The sequence below is a fragment of the Lagenorhynchus albirostris genome, chromosome 14, assembly GCF_949774975.1.
Source record: "Lagenorhynchus albirostris chromosome 14, mLagAlb1.1, whole genome shotgun sequence".
Classification (NCBI taxonomy): Eukaryota; Metazoa; Chordata; class Mammalia; order Artiodactyla; family Delphinidae; genus Lagenorhynchus; species Lagenorhynchus albirostris.
The window spans coordinates 75,696,169-75,721,616 of NC_083108.1; the positions used below are offsets into that span (position 1 = coordinate 75,696,169).

Consider the following 25,448-nt stretch of genomic DNA (forward strand, 5'->3'; position numbering starts at 1 on the left):
GAAAGCGAAAAACAAATGCTGTATGCTAACACATATATATGGAATCTAAAAAAAAAAAAAAGGTTCTGAAGAACCCAGGGGCAGGACAGGAATAAAGACACAGACATAGAGAATGGACCTGAGGTCACGGGGAGGGGGAAGGGTAAACTGGGACGAAGTGACAGAGAGGCATGGACATATGGACATATATACACTACCAAATGTAAAACAGATAGCTAGTGGGAAGCAGCCGCATAGCACAGGGAGATCAGCTAGGTGCTTTGAGACCACCTAGAGGGGTGGGATAGGGAGGGTGGGAGGGAGACACAACAGGGTGGAGATATGGGGATATATGTATATGTATAGCTGATTCACTTTGTTATAAAGCAGAAACTAACACACCATTGTAAAGCAATTATACTCCAGTAAAGATGTTAAAAAAAAATCATATTAAATACAGCAGATAACTCGACACAATCCCAGCACATACTTGTAGCCATCTCTAATGAAAGTGGCTGCAGGTGGCATGGGCAGTTGTTCAATTTTAGGAGGGATTGCCCACGAAGGCCGAAACAGACAGGCATCAGGAATCTTCAGAGGTAGCAGGCATTGGCTCGGCAACATTTTCAGTGGAGCAAACATGGAGGATCCCACAAAAGGTTGTAAAGTTGGAACTTTGTGCACATATGAAAAGTCCTGTGACAACAAAGTGGGGCTGGTGATAATGCTGGTAAACAACTTTAGGACACACCATAATAGCAACAAAAATCACTATAATTTAATACTCCTCTTTTATCTGATCAACAGAAAAATGCTAAAGCCAAAATTTTAACTTAATCAAAACACTATAATTACCTCATGACCTAAATCAGAGAACTCTTAGGAACTTATGCATACATGGCATACAGACAATACTATTTTAAAGACGTTGTATAAAAATCTGCTTTCAAACCACCCTGTCTTTGTATAACTAATATATTGGCAATTACCTTTATTTCCTCTGGCTTGGGACTTCCTAACCCGTCTTCCACTTCCACTTTGAATTCAGTAAGCTGTGTTGAAACCATACTGACCATAGGGCTCTCCATCATGCCTAACGCTGTCACTGTCTCTGAACTGATTCCATCTTTATAATTCATCACAGGAGAAAATGCAGGGTGCTGTTCCAAAGAAGGAGGGGTGGGGAACATCCTTTGCAGGTCTGCAACTGCTAAAAAAATAAAGATAAAAAATAAGAAAAAAAAATTTGTAACAGGCCTGACTTCTAAAAAAAAGAAAACAACCTAGTTCATAGCCAGGCCCTCTAGTTGGCATCAGAAATAATGCTGACTGAATGGTCATATCAGTTACATAATAGACTATTAATAATGGAAGTATCTAAGAAGAAGGCCATCAGCAGGAAATTATCCTTTGCTGCAACTTTATCACTATCCTCTTGATGCTTTATGATTTGGCTTCACATTAATTATGTGAACAAAGTCTACATAACATACATTTTTTCTTCCAACAGCTGATTCCCTGAAAAATCTAAGGAGATGAAACTTCATAGTCAGGGTTAATAATCCTATCTAAAACCAAAAGACAATTATTGAAAATCAGCTGGGAAAAAAAGTACCTTTTAAGAAATACTTAGATCAGTGATTCTCAACCTTAAAAAAAAATCATTGTTATATACATTAGGTTAACCATCATCACTAATAGTGTCTCATTAAGGAACTGATTCTTAAGGAGTGTATGCAATGAAATGCAAGTTGCGGTTGTGAAATTTGGCCACTAGGGGGTGTCCTGTACAGCAAATTTATTTACACATTTGTAGCCACAAGTTCAAATCAGTGATTTGGAATCATATCTGGTGTCCCAATTTCCAATTACATTGCTCTTTCTAGCAACTTCAATATTTAAACAGGTAAATAGTAACCACTGGACAGATCTTAATATGACTTACAGCTCTGAATCAGAAATTAATAAAGAATAGCTGTACCATGCTCTGACCTGAGCTAGAGTCTAAGGTAGAGCTGTATAGAGAAGCTACAGTGGGCTGGGTTCCCCAACCCACGAGCTCCCAGCACAGCGCTGCTGTGGTCTGGTCACTTCCTCCCTCAGGGCCTCAGTTCCATCATCTAAAAGGGAAGGCTTGACTAGATGTGTGATTCTCATTAGGCTTGCTTTCTTTCCTTTGTTTATGGGGGGAAGGGAAAGCCTCCATGATATAGAGCAGAAGAAAGGTGAGAACCTCTGCATTAGACGATTTTTACCATGTTTCCTAGTTAAACAATTATATAATCCTGAATAATTTACCCTCTCTTGGCCTCAGGGGCCAACAAGGGGAGAACAAGGCCAACAGACAAGGTTTCAGATCTAAACTTCCACTTCCATTAAGAGAAGCTGCACTTCTATTTATTTTCTACAATACAATTCTGTATGAGATTTCATTAGACAAAATGGTACCTGCTGCTGCTATGGAAAAAAATTTTTAAAAGACAGAAAAGAAGAAGAAAACCTACAACCCCCAAGTTGATCTTCAAGTCACCTTGCTGTGACAGTATTTTACCCTTAAGAACATACAACAATTCACAGAATTAGGGATACAAGCCAAGCCAGAAACTATCATAGAACCATTGGACAGACTATATAATTCATAAGTTCTGTGGCTGAAAAACAGCTCTTCAGATGTAGCACCAACCAGATCAACACATTTTTTTTAAAACAAGGCTGAAGACTTTAATATAAAGTTGAAGTACATTCAAAATATAAAGTTGAAATACATTCATCATCTTTAACTTTTAGTCCCTATACCTTTTCCCAAGCCAAAGAGCAGCTACTGGTCAATTTTAATATAAAATTAATTTGTAAGTGGAGTATTTTAAACCACAAGTCTGCTTCATAAAATCTTCAAACTCATATTACATGACAAATCTTAATTAACAAAGTATTTGGAAAATATGAAACTATATAAATTCACTTTGAGTTAAAATGACAGTGAACTTAAACATAGCCTTTCCTTAATTTATTAAATATTTGGGCTATGGTACAAAATTTTATCCTCAAATTATTTTATTAAATTTTTAAAATCTTCCCTAAGAAATGTAATAAAGGCATTTTCCATTCAGGGCTGCTCAACTTCTTTGATGTTACCTAACACAGTTATGTATCTCAGTTTTCAAAGCCTCAGCCACCTTGGTAATTTTTGTCAAAGGTAAAAGAGAACATACACAAAAAGCATGGATGAAATGAGATTCCACCTGCCAGAGATTCACGTTAAAAAGTGGTCTTCACCATTCTTATTATCAGATATTCTTCAGGAAGACTCTTAACCTCTCTAGCTTCAATTTCCTCATCTACAAAATGAGAATAATATTTCCCTCATTTTTTTGTGCACATTAAATGAGATAAAGTATGCACTGAAGTAAACACTTTGCTATAGGTACATCTAAACACTCAAAAAGTGATAAGAGTCAGCGGTAATTAGTCCTTCCTCCCAATTTTGGTTTGATTAGAAAAAGATGGAAATGCTGTTCAGTCACAGGGAATGAATTTCTGAAAAGAAATCAACCTAAAGAAGTTTTGAGATGAAAAACAGGGAACTGGACTCAAAGTGGGTAAGGCAGAAAGAAAATAGAAACCCAGAGAAACATTCTGGTCCTCCAAAGTAGAAATACATGGCTTGCCTGTTCAATTTTCTTCCCATAAAATGACTAAAGTGAGTGTGGGGAACAGCTACCAGGATGGACTGGAGTTGACATGTCTTTCCCACAATGCTCCACTTACTTATACCCACCTATCCTCAAGATTCACTGCCCTTCAGCAGGAGCTCACCATTAAGGACACCAACCATCTCCTATTCTGAACATCAAGTATTTATGCACAAGACTGAAGCCCTCCAACAAAAGCATCATCACTAATTTCTCAGTATTCTTCCCAGCCCAGAGCACCTAGCAGAGTCCCTCACAAATAGTGTTTTTGTTTGTTTTTTGTGGTACACGGGCCTCTCACTGTTGTGGCCTCTCCCATTGTGGAGCACAGGCTCCGGACGCGCAGGCTCAGCGGCCATGGCTCACGGACCCAGCCGCTCCGCAGCATGTGGGATCTTCCCGGACCGCGGCACGAACCCATGTCCCCTGCATCGGCAGGCGGACTCTCAACCACTGCGCCACCAGGGAAGCCCAGTAAGTGTTCTTGTAGAATAAAATGTCCAACTCTTTCATTTTGCCTCCTCAAAGACCCATACTTCAAAACTGACATGCTTTCAAAGACAAAAATTCGTGACTGGTTAACAATAAAACCTAAGAAAAACACTTCTGTTTTAATTAATATAACACAATACTATCTTAACACAGACTTGATACTAAACTAAACCTCACTGATACTGTGTGTCACTTTCTTTCATTATTATATACACAAATGAATAATTATGGATCTATGCTGTCCAACACAGTATCCACTAGCCACATGGCTACAGAGCATTCAAAATGGGCCCCATCCAACCTGAGATGAGCTGCATGTATAAAATATACCCCAGATTCCAAACAGTTAGTACAAAAATGGAATGTAAAACATCTCAATATTTTTATGCTGACTACATATAAAAATGACAATGTTTTGGATACACTGAGTTAAAATATATTATTAAAATTAATTTCACATGATTCTTTTTACTTTTTTAATGTAACTATTAGAAAATTTAAAATTACTTATGTGGCCCTCCTTTGTGGCTTACCTTGCACTTCTGTTGGATGGTGTTATTCTAGACATTACATATTATATGTCTCTCCATTTCCATGTACAGTAAGCTACTGCAGAGATGATAGTTTCTTGCCATGCTATTTTCATTGCCATGTCTTGGGAGGAAATACTATGTATGTGTCCCCCACACACACTTATACACACATACTTTGAGGCATTAATAAGATCCTCTTGACCTTGGTTTATCTGTATTTTCCTCATGCCAATATTTTTGCTATATTTCAAATTCATTAATTTTTATAACCTGTACTTTATCATAAAATTCTGAGTAGCTTCTTTTTGAAACAATTTCTTTTGGAATAAAAATGAGAGAAAGAAGAGAGAGTACACCATATACTTTACTGGGTAATGACACTTACTAGCAGGATGGTTTGTGAGTAAATAATCTTGGACAAATTATCAGACATTTTAACATTTAACATCGCTACATATCACTTGATGTCAAAAAAAGCAGGAGTAACTGGTTAATAAATACAAGGGAAAAATTCATTCATCTGCCCTATTCCAGATGAATCTACTTTAATCATGTTTCTTTTAATCTGTGAGTTTCATGTTTGTAAAATTCTGCAGTGCAGAGTAATAAAAAAAGAAAAATGTTTAATTAAAAAAAAACTACAGCAACTGGCTGGCTATCATCATTCATTTTCATACATGTCATGCTTGAGAAAGCTTTGCATATTTTAAAAAGCTATGGATCCACTAAAGCTGTCAAAATCCAATCTCTGTATACTTCACACTTCTACATTTGAGTAAATCAGCACTACATTTATAGGTTCATAAAACTTTTTGACTCATCCCTATGACATGGTGGTTTTTCCCCTCAATTTGTTCTCATTACCAGCTGAATTAATGAGAAGATATTAAAGAATGATTTGGAATGGAATTGTGTTTCAGCTTCAGAGTATCCATATAAGCTATCCTGACTTTCTTTTCTCTTGTAGAATGTTTCTTAGGGTAAAGAATAAGTAGAGAAAAGCAAGTTTCTCTTTTTGTCCACATACATAATAAAACTAGTTGATCTCTTAAGGAAACACAAAAACTTCAGTAACTGTTGGAAAAAGGACCACAGAAAACAAACATTCATTATCCTTGTGTGAATTAAATTTATGAAAACTGAAACATTTTACACAAGCTCTTGCAGTGGAATATTGCTCTGAAAACCACTATGCAGCATTTATCCTACTAGGAAAGGGCTATTGCAAAAATAAACCTAAAACATGTTTTTTTCACATTTTAAACCACAGAAGTTAATTTGAAAACAAAAGGAAAAGGAATTCAAATTTAAATGGGTCTCTCAGCTGCCTGCCACCTTAGGAACACCAATTTATACAAGTTTTAATTCACTGCCAGTATTCTGTTAAAATGGGGGGAGGGGAAGGAGGGGAATCTCAGACAAGGCACCACTGAGTATGAAAACACAATATGTAAATTATAAGCAGTGAGCTGAAGCTTAGTTTCCTTTTCTTACTTGGTGGGTAAGGAACAGCAGCTCTTCCGTCCTTCCCAAGAGGTCGGTCTTCTGTCCCAACTGTAGGCATTTTTGATGAGCGTAGTGCAGGTGACACAGCCTAAGAACAGATTATTATTATTAAAGCGGAGCAACACATTTGTATGTAAGTAGGGTGAGAGTCCACTATTCCTTAGAGTGTACGCCTATTGATATTTTAAAATAAAGGAAAGATGCTTCCTTACATAGCATTCATCAGGTGAACTTCTAGAAATACCAGCAGACAGTGACACAGAAGAGATGGTTACAAGCTTGTCAAGTATGAGAAACAGACTGACTGAGTCTTCTTGTCATGGATCTGGTGAGAGCAGACTGTGCCATCAAAGCAGAGCTTGCAGACCTTCAGCAAATCTTCCCACCCAGGTCATTAGAGATGCAGTTTCAGGGACACAGTAATCACATTAGGGTGGTGCCTCCAAGTAGTGATTGGTTATCAGTCTGGTTTTCCTTCTGTTTGGAAGCAGGCAGCTAAAAGGGAGGACCTCAAGCCCTCCCCAAACTATTATTCTTTTATTTTTCACCACAAAAAAATACATATCTCCTATTCCTATTTCTACAGTTACTGTTCATCTTCATGAAAAATAACCTTATCTCACAAAATTATTGAAATGCACAGAGAAGGTTTTTCTCTGATTTGTTATTCAAAACAAATTAAGTCCTTTAGTAAGCAAGATTATCTTTAAGAACTCAAATGAACTGATGGCAAGATAAAATAAAGCAAAAAGATTCTCACAAATAGAAGGTCTTTTATTTATGTACACTTATTCAATATCATAGAGTTGAAACATATAAAACTAACTTTAAAACCTATGAGATGAAAACTTGGACAACAGTCTCTCAATTCCAGTTACTAATAAGTTGAATTAGTAAAATGACTCTAAGGTAAACTGTTCCCTTGATTAAATGTCAGGCTAGAACTCAAAGTAGAAACAATCATTTCAGATAAATGAAAATTAGATAAACAATGTCCAATCTCCTTTGCATATTAACATTACTAACAATACATTCAAACAACAGAGTAAACATTTATTCATTTAGTCCAATAGTAATTCATAATTTATACAGAGTAAGGACAATGGCTCAGAGCACAGCAATCACTAGGGATGGTGGCTGTGAACAGAAACCAGGCTACTCTACGGTTTGTTTCTTTTCTTTTCTTACATCTCCCTTCCTACTTCCCTTTGATTCCTTTACTTTTCATACTTTCTTCCCACCATCCCCACACCAAAGCATCTGAACTAGCCCTTGTTAAAACCAATCCTAGATAATGCATGGCTTAATGGAGACAGTCAAGTTCAAAAAGGATCTCCAATGCCTGGGTCACAGAATAAGGAAACGTGTCATTTCTTCTACTAAAGTTTTTCACATTGCCATGTCCTTTCCCTTCATGCAGCCACTGCCCGATTTTCGGTCCTCATGTTTCAATCCAACAAGTTACCAAATAGTACTCCTGCTTTCTGTGTATCGGACTGATGGAAAACGACACTCACTTCTACCAGGTCAGTTCCACACTCAGCAGCCTCCAGAAGGGCACATTACCAGCACAGTTTGAAGTCTAAAGCCTTAAGAGTGGCCACAAACCTTCCCAGTCCCACCAATCTTTACCCTCCATTCAGAAAACAGATCCATGTGCACACTGTCCCCCAAAGCCCAGCTAGTTCATTCTTGTAGCTTAACCAAGGCTCCTTCCAGGCTCAAAGTAACATTCCTCCCCTGCCTCCCCCTAACCTAGTCGTTCCACATTTCAAGTCAATTTTGTTCTTTGAGGTCATTATTATCTCCTCATCTTCTAAGTACTTAGAATAGTAATGGTGTACAATATCTGTTAATCGGATACATTTTATTTTAAAGTGAGAAGGGGCTGTAGAAATCTGATTCCTCCTTAACCTTCAAGCCTTTACTTAGATACTGCTTGCCTGTCATATTGCACTTGAACATGTAGCATCTTTAGATTCAGGTCAATTACTGCCCTCACAGGACTCAGTATATTTTTAACTTTATTTATATGCTATTTCTCCTGAAGTCTGTGAGTATCTCAAGTATTATGAGTGGTAATTTAATTGTATCTGTAAACCTAGAGTACCTGCCACAAAGGAACTGATCAATAAATGATTAACGAATACATGTAAACTGGATAGATGGGAAAGTAAATATATAAATGAAAGAAAAATAAACTAATAAACTGACCTCCTTGAAGAGGGGCCTATCTTACTCATCTCTAGGTCCCCCAGAGATAACAGGCACTTTTATTTGCACAAAGGTACAGGGTTGGTTAGGAGGACGAGGACACAAATTTCCTGACTTAGCTCAGTTACTCTCCAGAGAATTATAAATTCTTATCTGTCACTTTCATCATATGACGCCTTGTATTATTTAACGTCTATGTGTATAAATTCTATTTCCCAACTTACGATGCTATAATCCTAAAAAGTATATAGATCATACTTGTAATCTCTCTCAAAATGTTGACTAACCTATGACTTATTAGATGAATAAAAAGTTATATGGGCATTATTTTTAAAATCTGAGCTAAAGGGACTACATAATACATTCCTGTTAGTCTCATGATATTGAGAAGGATTTTTTTTTAATGTGTAAGATTTTAATATTTACAACAGGAATAACACTAATGGAAAGAAAGCCATCAACAAACAAAACCCAAGGGGTATTACAGACTACACTAATAACTTTTAGAATCCTTTCAAGGTATACAAACGTTTTTGAAGAACATTCAGAACCTGAAGTAAGAGCTCCCAATCCAGTAGACCAAACTATAAAGAAATACTGAAACACTGATATAAGTCCATGCACTTAAGTGAATTTTTGTTTGTGTAGCCACAGCAGACTCACCCCAAGTTCGTCGTCATCAGAATTGTCAAAGATGTTGTCTAAGTCATGAAGGGAAGGCGCCAGATCTGTCACCTGTGTGAGGCTACTGGAGCCAGCCCTGCCAGCAGCACTATCCTGCCGAACATCTGTGGGAAAGGAGGCAAAAGGCACAGAATGAGCGACTTCATCAAGGGAGAAGGAGCGAGGAGAGGACAATGAGCAAGCCCTGCCTGCCAACTGTTTCCCTATGTTTTCGGCTAAATTTAGCGACAATTACTGCCAAATACGTTTATCAGTTTTGAAAGGAACTGAAAAATAGATTAAAGATGAGATCAAATTATTGCTATTACAATAAGGATATAATTTTAAATAGAGAAGCATCTCCCTCGCATTTATTTTAGCAACAATCCAAGTGAGGCAAATAATCATTGTACACACCTGTTTTAGTAGAACTGAAAAGGGACATGGCATTTTTCCCTTCAGGCACCGGCGTGGAATGACCTGGTGTAGTGACATCCTTGGTACCAAATCCATCCTCTGACTGTATAATAAATTCAGCCAAACAAAACACATGAACACCAACCCAAAGTGTGGAATATGAGGGAGAACACAAAGAATTAGAGGGTAGAATGGAACTTGTTATGAGCACAAGTATGATAAACCATGGTCTATGCAACCAAAGGAAATAAAAGATATGTCCTTTTCCCTGAATTTAAACCGAACCAAAAACTCCCACGCTTTCCCCTCAATCTGGGTCAGTCAGGGTTTTATGCCTCATGGTACTGGTGGCATGTGCTTACAGGCCTGCCATGGTGGTAAAAGCTGCCTTTAATATAGTAGTTTGGATGTTGAATTATGCTTCAAGCTTTTTGGATCTAGATGGATCTCTGTAAAGGACTCTAAGAAGTATTCTCCTGAACTATACTGGTCCCTTTTGTCTTACTTCCTCTATTCTTAAGAATACCTCTTTAAATGGCCCAGTATTTTAGAATGTTTTAAAACTTAAGGCTAAAGACAGCAGACACCCACAGTACTCATTTTTATGACAATGGAACCAGTACAATTATACTGACACAGTCTTGGAGTGGTGCTGGTATTAATTCAGAGAGACATAGAGGTAAAGCGCTTAGCACAGTAAACACAGTGAGCGCTCAATAAACAGGAGATGTTGTTACCAAGATTTTTTCTTACATTTTGGGTATTTTGGAATAATAATTAAAAAGAAATAAGCAGGGAGCATAGGCCAACAAGAATTAGCATATGAGAGGAAACATGCACTGTACAAGCTATAGCCTGGAAAATATGAGGCTTCATTTATGTTCGGCTGACTTTTGAACAAAGGTGAGCCATGACATAAAAAGGAACAATATGCTGTTCGATACAATAGTACCAAGAGCATGAATATGGGGACAGAGCAATCAGGCAAGACTATCTCAAACATTCTGCCTCCAAAGTCTTCCCACATGTGCTGTACTGACATAGACTGAAACCCACACCAGGCTGGACTCTCTCTATGTTAAATGGTACCTTATTCTTTTTCAGGGAATCTTTCTCTGTCCCTTGTTTGCATTTTTTGTTCGCTGTGAAGATGTATTTTATGTCACCATCCTCAAAGGTGTACGGGTCATTGACTTCTCCCAAACTGTCTCCAGGTTGTTGTGATAGAGGCAATGGGTCAAGGAAGTGGAGTGGCTGCATCTGGGGCTGCTTGTCTTGCCAGATTTTAAACCGTTTGTTAGGTTGTGCTAAGAGTCTGAAATAGAAAACAAATGACAATTTAAGCAAGAAACATAAAGAGATTAGATTTTTTTTAAAGCAACATTTTATGATTTAAAGCATTTGTAAAGCTTAAACTAAACTTAAAAAAAAAAACACCTAAAGGGCTTCTCTGGTGGTGCAAGTGGTTGAGAGTCTGCCTGCCGATGCAGGGGACACAGGTTCGTGCCCTGGTCCGGGAAGATCCCACATGCCGCGGAGAGGCTGGGCCCATGAGCCATGGCCGCTGAGCCTGCGCGTCCGGAGCCTGTGCTCCGCAACGGGAGAGGCCACAACAGTGAGAGGCCCGCGTACCACAAAAAAAACAAAAACAAAAAACACCTAAATATTCACCTACAGGTGTATTTTAGAGATTGTATTCACAATTAAATAAATCTCAGTAGCTTTTATCAAGAACATATACTTTTGTCTCTGATTCTATGGATTCCACTTAAGAGCATAGGTGGGCTCTGACAAGACTGTCCAGGTTCAAATTCCACCTGTGTCATTTACTAACTGCATGACCCTAGTTTCTTTCTCAGCTATGAAATTAAGGTAGCAATACAGCTGTGGTGAAAATTAAATGAGATAATCTGTGTAAACTGTTTAGAATAATGGGTAGCTCAAAAGCACTCTGAAGTATTATTACTAGATGCGTGATACATACCTGAATGCATGCAAAGCCTTCCTTAAAAGTGTGAACATACAACGAGGGCACTGACCACAATATGGAAGGTCCCATAAAGCTATATTCTTTGATTAACAAACAGCAGGCCAAAAATAAAGCGATACTAGTATAGCTAATCCTATGATGAAACCTTTTTATGCCAGCATTTAAATAATGACATGCGTGTTAAACCTCACGATGGATAAAGCATTTGACTTTTAAACATTTTCCAAATGCAGAGTCTAGAATGGTGAAGAAAGGCCTCTTCAATTTTGGATCTGAAGGCCCTGATTCTTGGGAACCTACGGCCTTGGGCTTCTGATGGGTGATCATGTGGGTGGGGTGGAGAGTCACCTTACCTTTGCAATGCAGTGCTCTCTGAGTTTACCTCCATTTTGGCATCACATCTCTCACCCTGGAGCTCTGGAGGCCGGAACTCAGCATCATCGATGGATGGGAGATGATAACTATGCCACCACTTATCTGATGACTCTGGGTTCGAGGGCCTAATCCCACAATATAAGGCGGTCTCACTGACCTCTGCCATCAGAGGCAGTCTTTGGCCTACGAGGACAGTTCTGTCATCCAGAGTAGACAACTGCTGGAGTTCTAGCCCATTTCCATAGAGGGCCGGATTCACAGGGACAGATGGTGGGTCCAAATTCTCCGTTTCCTGACCTCGTGGCTGAGGGCTGAGTGTTGGCGGCAGAGGGGAAATAGGGGAATGAGGTGAATCCATAGGATTCAGATTCATTTGCTTGCTTGTATTTCTGGAAGGCACGGCCATTTGCTTATCATACTTCCTACTGCTAGCCACCTCTAAGGAGGAGTCTATCCCTGCCAAGCCTAGCTTCTGTCCTGGTGGATCTTGTTCCATGCATAACTCTTCAGCCACAGAGGGCCTATGGTGAAATGGTATCAAGGGTCTCTTTTGCAACTTGTCTCCCTTTTCCTGTCTTTCTGTTGTTTTGTGCTTAGAAGAAGCAGGAGGTGGTAAAGATGAAGATGATGATGGTCCTGCACTGAACCCTGGTTGTGATATTGTGGGAGGTCGACTGGGTCCTACTGCACAACGTTTTAAAAGTTTATGCCTGAAATGAGAATTAACATGAAGTCAGTAAATACACAGATGAAAATAACTGCATCATTCTAATGACAAAAGAGATGCCTCTAACAAGGTTATGTCTTTTTAAGCACACGTTATATGCAATAATATATCTAAATGGACTCTGGGTGTTAAATATATTGATAATGACTAAAAACTGCAACACACCCTGACAGAAAACAATGAACCAGTTATATACAAGTTAAGTAGATAAGAGATGAACTTAAGAAACATTAATTAATATGCTGCTAACCTCTATAAAAATACTAATTTGAAAATCCCCAAATCTTTCAAATTTGGTGAGGTCCTCAGACAATCTATTCATATTGCATTTTAAAACTAACAGTAATGAGATCATCTGTCAAGAAAAGAACCAAAACAAAGCTTCCAATTTCTATTTTACAACACTCTACCAACTCCAATATAGAATGGCTAATCAAAAAAAAAAAAGAATGGTTTATAAAAGCTTATAGTGTTGTAAATCAGGAATAAGATAACTATGCAACTCTCCCCCAAAGTGTGAAACTAAGGGTCAGTTTTAAGAATATATAATAGGGGGACTTCCCTCGTGGCGCAGTGGTTGAGAATCCGCCTGCCAGTGCAGGAGACACCGGTTCGATCTCTGGTCCGGGAAGATCCCACATGCCAAGGAGCAACTAAGCCTGTGCGCCACAACTACTGAAGCCCAGGCGCCCTAGAGCCTGTGCTCCGCAACAAGAGAAGCCACTGCAATGGGAAGCCCGCGCACCACAAGGAAGAGTAGCCCCCACTCGCCACAACTAGAGAAAGCTTGCGTGCAGCAACGAAGACCCAAAGCAGGCAAAAATAAATAAATAAAATAAATAAATAAGAATATTTAATAGGATAAATATACTAGGAACTTTATATGCTACTATTATCCAAGAAAGAAGGGATAAAAGACAACTTTGGATCTTACAGAAACATGTTAAAATGAGACAGAAGCAGAAGGTTGTGAGTGAATATTAAAACAACACACACATACAAATGCATCTGTACTATCTAAGCAGGAATAGTAAGTCTGCTCACATCCTAACACACTTCTTGGCAAGCACGGGTGTGAGAAATGCTCAGTAAGGGCCCACTAGATGATCCTAAGGTTTAATCTGTGCAAAAAAGTTATACAGCAGGTCAGCCAGTTCCTCCCAATATATAAATCACTCCCAGAAAAAATGTAAGCTCTCCTGCCAGTGTATCAGTAACTCTCTGAGGCCACTAGGGTGGCATTAAATTACTGTTGCATTGCACTAAACAATGCCCTAGTGGGAAGTAAAACGGATTTGTGTGGCATAATGGGATGGTTTAGTGGGACAGCAGGATGGCCACCCTGCCCCATAAGGCCGTTAAATAGTGTGAGGAGAGGACCATTCCATAACGGGTTCGGTAATCCTGCAGTAGATAATCTGAAAACACTCTTGCCAAAGTCTTTGCTACACTTTTAAAAAAAAAAAAAAAATCCTGACTTTGAAGAAGGTTGTCTATGCATAAGGCTATCGTCAATAAGGCAAAAATTGGACTTTAAATATCCAGGGCAAAGTACCACAGTAAGACATGAAATGTCTCATCTGAAAATATCTCAATTATCTCAATATCTTCTAAGGGTGCTTACTTTAAGATCTAAGCTCTAAAAGTCTTTCACATAAAACTTTTTGATTTGGATTTTCTCAGAGAGCATTTAACCACACCAGTCCTTTGATAGATATTTTATAGTAGCCTCTTCAAAGTAAGGACTTTTTGCAAAGTGGATAATCTTATAAAGTCATTTTTTTCAACTGCATTTAACAACTCAACTACATTGTGGAATGGTTAGAATAAGGGATACACCAGTAAGTAACAGACCATCATTGCAAATCTGTGAACAGGTAAGGGACCTCACTGAGGCAGGCAGCAGGAAGATCGGGCTCAGAAGGCTAACTATATGAGTGGTTTGGCCTTAATGGGAGGGAAATCAGAGGCAGGGCCAAATAGTGCAGAAACACATGGTGACTAAAAGAATAAGGAAAGTAGAATGACTATAACAGACATTTCAAAGGAAATCATTGTGAAATGCAATGATAAAATTGATCTAGAAAATTAAGAAAAATAAATAAATGATAAAGTTTCTAGGCTGAGAAGGGGAAAACTGTGACAAAAATGACTGCAATCGGGTACCTGGTTTGTGAGGAAACAGGTATATTGATAGTAAGGGTTTATCTTAAAAGCACTCCCCAAAATACAAGACTAGAGTACATATAAGAAGTCAGGTCTAGAGATAAACATTTAGAAGTCAATGGAATAGAATGCAAATGCATGTCTACAAATAAGACCTGAAGGGTATAAGAATTTGGTGAGGAAATAGAGCAATAACTCCGGAGGACAAAAGAAAAAGTGTTATTTGTTTATTTACACTTCAGGTAAAAATAATGCAAGGTAGTAAATAAAAATGTGATAGAAATCAGTAAAAAAGTTATTTTTAAAAAGTGAAAAAAATATAGATTAAGGAAAGAGCAGGAAAAATAAGATGCAGGCACAAGTGAAGTTAAATACACTAAACTTTTTATCCTATGTACTTTCTAAAGGTGGACCATAACTTGGCTGTAAGCTGTTTAGAAGCCACTGTTAATAGGAAAATACTTTTTGTCACACAATTTACAATGGCCTAGAGATGAAAGTAAACCAGGTATTCAGCTGGTATACCACACCTATCCTGAGACTAGAGAGATTCTCACATGCTCAGAAAGAGGACCCTTAATGAGCAAATAATATCATTGAAAACATCTTCCTTGAAAAATCAATCAAAGAGTTTCATTAGGTACTTACAGCATCTCAACAAAAAGCTGACTACCAAGGCAGAGCTTGATAAAAGAGAATCAATTTATAGGGAAGGGGGAACAGGAAGAAGCTGTCAAAACTGCTGCCTAAGTGTACAAACAGACATGTGCACACGTGTGTATGTGTGTTTGCAGAGATTCTCGGGCATCATGACCACCTCCCTAGCCCAAAGCCTATTCATATATGCCACATTAAGAACCCCATGATCTAAACTAGAGAAATGAATGGCCATCTTCCAAGTACACTTATCTCAACTGACCTAAGTATTGAGCAGTATCACATGGAAGCAAAGACACTCTGAGTTGCTCACTAAGTGAATAATCATCACCACATGCTCCTACAGTGAGCTGAGCTGGTGGGGGAGGGGGGTAAGGCTGATATACACTTAAGAAATTTAAGAACCCCCATGAAAATCTGTGACAATAAGATTCTCTATTACCACAGGAGTGATAAGTCAAGGGAACATAAATGAGGAGTGCAAAAATTTTCTACAGAAAATAATTTGGGTTTCTATTCAAATATCTAAATGAATGAGCAACAATTTTAGCTTTCAGCAAGTGTTATCACCACATACCTACTTCAGTCACCAAAAAACACGAGCACCAACAACAAAAATTTTCTATGAAAGGTCTATTTAATCCAAATTCTATTAATTCAAGCCAAGCTGCTTGATATTTATCTCAACTTTATAATTAAGAGTAATTAAATAAACTCAGTTAAATGGCAAGAGACTGTCTTGTCAAACTGATGCTTTCGGTTCTGAAGAAGTTATCCTGAAGAAATCTGTGGGAGCAATTTGGTAACAGGGCCAGTTGTCTAAAAAGGCTCATTCTGAGTCCCGACAATAAAACTGTAGCATCTGCATAGAAGAAAAACACCAAGCTTTTTTCCACCACTGGAAGCAGAAGATTTAAAAACAAAACAAAGCGGGGACCTCCTTGGTGGTCCAGTGGTTAGGATTCCGCGCTCCCAATGCAGGGGGCCCAGGTTCGATCCCTGGCCAGGAAACTAATCTCACATGCCACAACTAAGAGTTCACATGCCTCAACTAAAGACCCTGCAAGGCACAACGAAGATCCCACATGCCGCAACTAAGACCTAGCATAGCCAAATAAATAAATAAATATTTTTAAAATAATAAAAAATTAAAAATACATAAATAATAAAACAAAACAAAATAAAGCAAAATGATGTGAAAGAAGTGGTCTGAGAGGCCAGGAGACAACCAACGAAATGTTCTATCATACTGTTCTGCCTTGGCCCCTACCTACCTAGAGCAAGAACAGCTGACTCTTTGGGTTGGATCCACAAAGTCCCAAGTAGCAGGATTGTTAGCAGACTCTTCTTCAAGAGTTGGAGTTGACATCTGGCTCCTCCTAAAAAAGGTTAAAAAATGTGGCTTGTGTAAACATGAGATAATATCCATACCTCTGGGGGGAAAATGTTAGAAAGACATGAATATATTTTACACAGTAATGGTATCTTGCTGATAGATGATTGAAAGCAACTCAAGGTGGGAGGTTGCTGGGGTGGGAAAGGCAACTTACTACTGCCATGCACTAGAAGAGTCAGGATTCCAAATATTTTTATTTAAGTTTAATATACATTTTAACATGGGTGCTACACATAGCAATTAAGACACTACCTGGCAATATTATCTGTTGGTTTTTAAAAAGTCACCTAAATTCTGCAGAAATAACCTAGATTTTTAAAAATTATCTTTTCACAGCATCTATGAATTATATACCCTCAGATAGACTGTTTAAATCACTCTTAAAACACCTATATTTACTAGCATTTAAGGGCAGCACTCCACACAAGTGATGTGAACTAAAACACAAAAATCAAATATATCTCCTGCATGTTACTAATAATTGGTAGCAAAAAGTAGATGTCTACTACTGCATAAATAAGAACACTGGGCAGTATTTCTGTATTGTTGATTTTGCTACAGCTGATACTGCAAAGTGTTTCACTGATGGCTCTGCAAGGACTTTGCTTGCTCTCCACGCCCGCCCCCCCCACCCCCCCGCCTTTCTGGGTGTCTCACTTCCCTGTTCGGTGCTGCTGATAGAAGGCCTCTGATTTGTTAGACTTGGTGGAAAGGTTAGTAGTGATAAAAATCAAAGATGGTAAATAAAAGGAAAAGAAAAAGAAAATGTTAACATGGAAATTGTCTAGGCATTGCAGACATAAGTGAAAATATCTGTACCAATAATTCTAAAGGAAAAGATCATTTTAAAGTGAATAGAGATACCTTTTAAATTCTAGAACTTGACATATGATTTCCCACTGCAATTATTTTAGATTTTTTTCTACTAAATCTTCTTTAGTAGCCTATTCTAGAGCCAACTATTTGGGAAATAAATACATAGTAGGAATTTCCTAAAAGCTAGGTCCAAAGGACAGGTTTTAATTGTGTATATAAAGCTTTGAGTAGCAGTCACTGAAGAAACACTTAATTGGCTTCTAAATGAGTTCTTAGGAATTACTGACAAGAATGTCCATATTTATTCTGCTCTAGAGAATGAAGACTCTTTTGTTTATCTGTATCAATCAAAAAGTTGGACACCTCAGTCATATCAAAACAGATGTGAAAATATGCTGAATATGTTTATGTAAATCTTGATAAGTGAAATAGTATTTACTGACTACTGTTTGACATTATCATTCATGCAATTAAAATAATCACCAGCCATCTCTTCTTAGAATCAATTCCTCTTCTTTTCCAAAACTATGTTAAGGAAGGAGGGAGGTCAGAGGGGATGGATGGGAGGGAGGTGGGGCAAGGAAGGGAAGTTGAGTAGGGGAAGAAAAGAATTTCCCCAAGTCAACAAACAGAAGCACAGCAGCTACTAAACATCCCTCTAATTGTCATCAGTTCAGTTCAGAAATGCATTGTCAATTAAAGCATGAGGCTAATGTATAATAGAAAACATGGCAAAGAAGGTCATTTCCCTTTGTAAACAGGAAACATTCATTAGTAGGTATACAGGGAAAAACCAAACCCACAATTACTGTCCTGACACTCAGAGTGAATCTCTGAGCCAGCTGTGCTAAAAAATGTCAGATGAACACCATGACAATCTTGAGATGATCAGGAACTTCAAATTTTTCCTGGATAGTCAAATTATTTTAACATCTTTGTTTTGAATTTTACCCTATTATGTTCAAAAAGATGAACTAACAATCCAGTGACCCCCTCAGGGTGTGGTCACACAACAGCACAATGTGATTGATCCTCTTCATGTAGTAATAAAAGACATGGTTACTAAACCACAATCCAGACAGAATGCAAAAAACATACTTGGACTGCGTTCTGTTGAGGATGCATTCCTTCCAGACTCGATGGACCATGTGATTGTGGAGTTTTGGAGGAATCTTCCCCGATCTCTTTGGACTGTGCATAGTTATCATCCCCCCATCTTGGGAACCTAGGTGACTGACAGCACTCTGTGTCCCTCCACTCTCACCTAGGAAAGAAGGACAATTTGGAATGTCAGAATTTTCTGAAAAGGTCTCCTAGTGCACAGACTGCTGGCTTATTTAACATAAATATTTAATTGTTGAAACTGATCATGTAACTTTGCTGCTGCCCCTGACAATAATACTATCTGTAGCTATGAGTAAATTTGCATCAGTATAGCTTTCAATCACATCAATACTCACACTCACATACCCTCAATGGCATATCCATCCAGAGGCATTCCTGCTCCACAGGTATTGGAGACAACTTACATGGGAGGATTCAAACATGACAATATTAAAGATGTAAACATGCATGGGTCGTTTGAATTTTTAAAGCCCAATGCAGTAAATAAGTCTCAAGGCAGAACAAAACAGTAGAGGGAGCTTTATGCTCATGTAGCTAAATGGCTGTGTAACATCTGCACGCAGTGCCCTGGGTAAGAGAAAGAAATTCTTAAGAAGGTCAAATTTCAAATCTGTGTGTGGAACTGTTCATCCTTATGCCTAACACTACTTATGAAAGCTTAATACTAAAACACTGAAAGAAGTTGACTCAACATTTTATATCAGAGGATTAAAAATTCACTGGTTTCTCTCTAACAACTCCACTCAGTTTTTCCAACTGTACTTGGTGTTACAATCCATTTTCTATGTCTACTATAATTGCTGATAATACTAGTTATTGGTTATAAGTATTTTACTACTTCCATCTCATACAAGACAAATACTGAAGTCAATTTCCAGTATTAAATTCTGATTCAACTACTTTTATCTATTTGAGTTCATAAACATATTGTGGGTTTTACTCTTGATAGTACTACGATGCAAAACATCTTGATTGAAATAATCAATTTTAAGCGCTCTGAAAGGCCTCCACTGTCGTGTGAAAAAGAAAGAAACAACCTTATATCACAAACTAATATTCTTGGTATCACTGCAAAACAACCATTATATGAGTTGAATGGTTAGTCTCAGCTCTATTTTTTTGCGGTACCCGGGCCTCTCACTGTTGTGGCCTCTCCCATTGCGGAGCACAGGCTCCAGACGCACAGGCTCAGCAGCCATGGCTCACGGGCCCAGCCACTCCGCAGCATGTGGGATCCTCCCACTGCGCCACCGGGGAAGCCCCTCAGCTCTATTTTTTAAAAAAAGAAAGAAAAAACAAACCCCAATGCTTACATTCTTAGGAACAGAAACTTTCTTGTTCTCCAGAAAAGTACTGTTATAATACAAGTGAGATAAATTAACGGAGACAAGAAATTTGATCTTTCATTGCTACCTTTTATCTTAAAAGTCCTCTGACTTGGTTCATGGTACAAAATAAATCATTTTGATTTTACAGTGGATTTTCAAATGCCTATTATAAAACTAGGCAAAGTGAAGAAACAAAGAGAAGTAGATAACATAGCCCTTTGCCCCCAAACACCCTACAATACAGCCAAACAGATCGTAAATCCATGGTATCATAAGGGAATTATTTATGGCGAAAACAGGAGAGGGCACGGGGAAAGCAAGCCACAAAATCTTTTCTGATTAAAGTTGGGTAAATGCTTTTCAGTAGCTTTTAATGATTTAACTAAAATGTGAGTCAGACCTTATATGGAATTAAATGAGAACTGTACTCCATGCTGTTAAATGCATATTGAATGTTTCTTCTCACAATTATCTCCATAAACAGAAAACACAAGCTGATGTACCTATCCACACGAGGCAGAACTGTTTGGCCCTCCGAGAATCCATGCTAATCTAGGAGACTCTTGGCCATTTTAAGGGGCAAAGTAACCCACTTCGTCCTATGTCTAGGAAAACACGGCAATGCTCAACATCAGTCAAGTGCAGAATGACAAGGCTGAGCAGGACTCTTGCTGATGGAATATTAGGAGTCCTAAGCTGTAATTCAACATTATTATGATGTATAAACTTGGACAAATTAATTTTATTACAAATATATCAGTCACTTTTAGTTTTGTTTGTTTTTGGGAATGAGGAGGCATCGAGAGATTTATTTACCCAGGGCCTAGCACAGTGACATACACAGAGTTAGAAGGGAAGAAATCTGAATATCTATAGTTACAAGGTACACTTGAAACCCACCATAACAAAACAACTTTTTTTTTTAGGTTTACTCTCTCTCTCTTTTTTTTTTGCCCCACACGGCATGTGGGATCTTAGTTCCCAGACCAGGGATCGAACCCGTGCCCCCTGAAGTGGAAGCATAGAGTCCTAACCACTGGACCACCAAGGAAGTCCCCAAACTTCTTTTTTTTGAATTATGGATTTAGAGTTCTGAACTGATCAAAGGTCAAGGCATCATGCATACAGCAGGCCTTCAGTTTTAAGGTGAACACAAATTTCACTAAGTACCAGGCAAAACAAAAACAAACATAAACAAACACTGATGTCAACTTATGTAGTATAACTGTTAAAAATCCAAATCCAAGCTTTGATATGAAATATGATTAACATTTTTCAAAATACTGGTAATTCTAGACTCTTTAAAATATATTTTAAATACTGGTAATTTTTTTTCAGTAGCTTTTTTTTCAAAATACTGGTAATTCTAGACTCTTTAAAATATATCTTCTCTATGATATTACTATAAAAAACTGTACAAGTATTTTTATGCTTTTTCAGTTTAAAGTGGTTTTTTTTTTTTTTTGCGGTACGCGGGCCTCTCACTGTTGTGGCCTCTCCCGTTGAGGAGCACAGGCTCTGGATGCACAGGCTCAGCGGCCATGGCTCACGGGCCCAGCCGCTCCGTGGCATGTGGGATCTCCCTGGACCAGGGCACGAACCCGTGTCCCCTGCATCAGCAGGCGGACTCTCAACCACTGAGCCACCAGGGAAGCCCCAGTTTAAAGGAGTTTTAATAAAAACTGATTGATAGCAAATCCTTTCATAGGAGATCATTCAAATTCTCTGCTCTACCATATTAGAGCCGGACATAGTACATTTTTTCACCATCTTAGTAACTACAAGGCTCTTAAAAACAAAGGCTAGGGACGTCCCTGGTGGTCCAGTGGCCAGGACTCCACGCTTCCACTCCAAGGGGCAGGGGTTCGATCCCTGTTAGAGGAACTAAGATTCCGCAAGCCATGTGGCACGGCCAAACCCTCCCCCTCCCCACCCCCCCAAAAAACCCAAAGGCTACGTGTTGTCCATTTCTGTCTCCCACACAGTATCTGAGTAATTCCTTCCAGATAACTTAATACTGTGTGCTGAAACTGGAGTTTTGAGCACTGCTTTAAATTTCTTACACTACTATTTGTATATTGCTTTATTGTTTACCAAGCACTGTCAAGTACATGATCTAATATGTATAATAACCCTGGAAACTTTATAGTATTTAACAGAGAAGGAAACTGGTGTTCAGAGCAAGTATGAGAATTAAATAAGGTCACTCACATAGTAGGAACTACAGCTAGGTTTTAAAATTAGATTCAATCACAAAGTCTATACTTTTCCCCAATATATTATTTAACCATGAACATTTACTGAATGCCACTACATGCCAAGCACTATGCTAGAAACTCTGAAAAACTGTCTTATCTGACCCTCACGAAACTCACCACATGATGAGCATGTATCATGCCTGATAGTCTGTTTTCAAAGTTTAGCAGCCAAGGCTTTACTTACTCTGATGCTCCTGCCAACACGGCCCACATTAAATACCTATAATTAATCTCATTTCAGCTCAAGTATGATGAGTATCCTTTTCTCATTGACTAGATTTTCAATTAAAATGAAGTCAACTACAACAACAAAAAAGTTAATATAGGATATATACTACTCAACAAAGAAGGCAACATTCTCCCAAATTAAACAATTTCTGTATTTTTCCAAGAAGGAAGAATGTTGAAATTGACAAATTTTTCAAATGTAATTAATATTTGTCATTACTGTAGATAAATACATTATTGAAAGGACAAGGCATTTATTCAGAAATCCTGGATGTTAGACTAACTTTATAATATAATAAGGAAAGAGAATTCATCCAAGACTTGTCCCTGGCTGGCAACAGCCAATTGGGCAAAGGCATCAACTATTCTCTGATTTAGTATTTTCCTTTTTAAAAAAAAAAAAAAAAAAAAAAGAAAGAAAAGAAACTCACATCTTGTCTCCTAAATGCACCCACATCAGTATAAAAGAGCAGATGCACATGGAGAACTTACGAGAAACAATTAAACTGTGTAATTTGAGTAAAGACTAATACAGGCACAATTAAAATTCTGAGCTCATAAATTCTGTTTGTTTACAATTTTCTTTCTCCATTTTGTAAAATCCCCATATTACTCTATCTCCATCTCTTCCACCAGGAATTTCTCAATGTGTTTTCTCACCTGTTCCACGGCAAGGGAACTACACGATTTTCTGGGATCTCTTCCACACCCGGACCGCACTCACCTACGACAGCCTGTTCTGGAGAGGTGGGCGGGGTGAGCGGCATCCCACAGTTACTTGGGTCCTTCACACTACCAAGTCCCTGCTGCCCAACTGTAATATGGCCTCCGGTACCAGCAACACTCTGAGGAACTGGGAGGTCATTCTGAGAGATCAAAACAAAAGCTGAAGGATAAACCATCCGAACACCACCTGTGAGGCAAGAGAGAGAGAGCACAAGGCCTGAGAAAAAGTTCACACTCGACCGCCAAATTCATTATTCCAGTGGTCAGAGTCAAAGCTCACTAGGTACTGCCAAAAGTGATAGGTTTCATCCTTTCATAAGTTAATAGCTATTTAAACATGTGTTCCAACATTATCATAATAGCATTTGGAATACGGGGACCATTGGTGCTTCAGGCAAGATAACTACTCAGCAAATACCACTGTGTCAAGAGAATTCAAAAAGATGGGAAAATTATGGAGATTATTTTTGATGAATCTGAATGATTATCTCTTTAAATTAAGGAAGATGAAGAAGATAGAATTAAGTTCTTCAGGCAAAATATTTTCTCTTACCAACAATTACTTCTACTGCCACAGGGAAATCATCATCATACCCCAACTCCTCCTCTTCTTTCAATTCTTCTTTCTTTTTCAGCACCATTGGGTAGAAATACTGCCATTCCTCAATCAACTTACGGGTGGCTGGGTCTGACATCTTGTATGCTTGGCCTGTTAGCGTGCCATTTAAGCCATAAGGACTTACCAGTACTAAAGCAGAGAGGAGAAACATACGTTACAGATCACAGTAATAATTCTTGCTTAAGTGTAATGCTACATGTACGGTAATTTTTAGAGTGAAGCACAGTATCACTTAATGTATATTGCTCTTTATTTCCTAACTCCTTTTTAAAGTGTAATTTTTAAAACTTTCTCATTTTAGTACTTCTTATTTATATGTCTCTCAACGCAAATCAATTTTTGAAATCAGATGGGGGAGGTATAACACTGTCTGACAGCTATATCAACACACAATATATAAACTATCTATACATTAAAGCATATAAACATCTGTTTGGTAATAGCTTATACAATGTGAATACTGAATCTTCCATGACAGAAGAAGACCATTCAATACATATACCCCAAAACCAGTCTAGGACTTGAACATTCTTCCTATGGTTTCCTGAGACTTCCTAAATATTTGAGGTAATTTTAAAATAATATATACATAAAACATCTAATAGCAGGAAAGCCTTAATGTACCAAGTCTGAAACATAATGTTAAGTATAATTTCAATTATGACTGTTTTGGAGGTCTGCTGATTAAACAACTCTAAATAAAATTTATTTTATGCAAAATAAAGGATTCAAAGTCCCTCTCTCTCTTATTCTTTCACTGTTTGACCTTGATGTCATTTTCACTGAGCTAGACACAAAAATGTAGCTAATGTAATACTGTATAACTCAGCCAGTTCTTAGTCTCATGGTGAGTATTTTGACCTTCTGAATAACACTTTTCTGGGGATAAAGGTTACTTCTCCTTAATCCTGATTTATAAAAAAATCTCAGCATAGGCATTAACTGGGAAGTCCATTTTGGGGGATGGCTTTATTTTTTTAACAGCTGGATGATGTATCACATCAATCAAGACAGAGATGGCTGTAGACATCATATATTTCGTGTTGCCTTTCTGCTGTTCCGTACTGATGCAAATGGGATAAAAATACTGATCTAACCAACACACATAATCAAGGGCAATTTTCCTGTTTTCACACTTCTAGGAAATCTCCACATCAATATGGTTATGTTCACTATAATTATCTATATGCCAACACCTGCCCTAAGAATGTACCTTCTCCTCACCAATCATGGGAAATAGGCAGGATAATGCCCCACAAAGTCTTCCATGATTCAAGGTATTAGTAAGAAACCAGTAAGATTTAAAATAAGTAGTCTATAGGGACCTGGTATTGCCAATACTATCTTTCCTCATGACTAGTAATGCCCTCTGCTATTATCATAAGTAAATCCTTTTATTTTGCTTGACAAAATCTAAAGTCAGGGACTTCCCTGGTGGCATAGTGGTTAAGAATCCTCCTGCCAATGCAGGGGACACGGGTTCGAGCCCTGGTCCAGGAAGATCTCATATGCCGCGGAGCAACTAAGCCCGTGAGCCACAA

At 38.2% G+C, this 25,448-nt stretch overlaps 1 protein-coding gene across 5 annotated transcripts in view; it reads right to left on the reverse strand.

The window, feature by feature from the left end:
* The window catches only part of MED13L (mediator complex subunit 13L), a 297,857-nt gene that overhangs the window by 35,196 nt on the left and 237,213 nt on the right, over nt 1-25,448 (reverse strand). For 4 of the 5 annotated variants that reach the window (XM_060121970.1, XM_060121969.1, XM_060121967.1 and 1 more), the window contains 11 exons: nt 23,842-24,036; nt 23,287-23,475; nt 18,722-18,887; nt 16,686-16,790; nt 11,840-12,571; nt 10,586-10,811; nt 9,497-9,599; nt 9,080-9,204; nt 6,191-6,290; nt 969-1,189; nt 470-675 (listed from right to left, as the gene is read on the reverse strand). In XM_060121970.1, coding sequence (XP_059977953.1) covers nt 470-675; nt 969-1,189; nt 6,191-6,290; nt 9,080-9,204; nt 9,497-9,599; nt 10,586-10,811; nt 11,840-12,571; nt 16,686-16,790; nt 18,722-18,887; nt 23,287-23,475; nt 23,842-24,036 — 2,368 coding nt within the window. The remainder of the gene's footprint in view (nt 1-469; nt 676-968; nt 1,190-6,190; nt 6,291-9,079; nt 9,205-9,496; nt 9,600-10,585; nt 10,812-11,839; nt 12,572-16,685; nt 16,791-18,721; nt 18,888-23,286; nt 23,476-23,841; nt 24,037-25,448) is intronic. The other variant, XM_060121968.1, reaches the window with a different exon arrangement.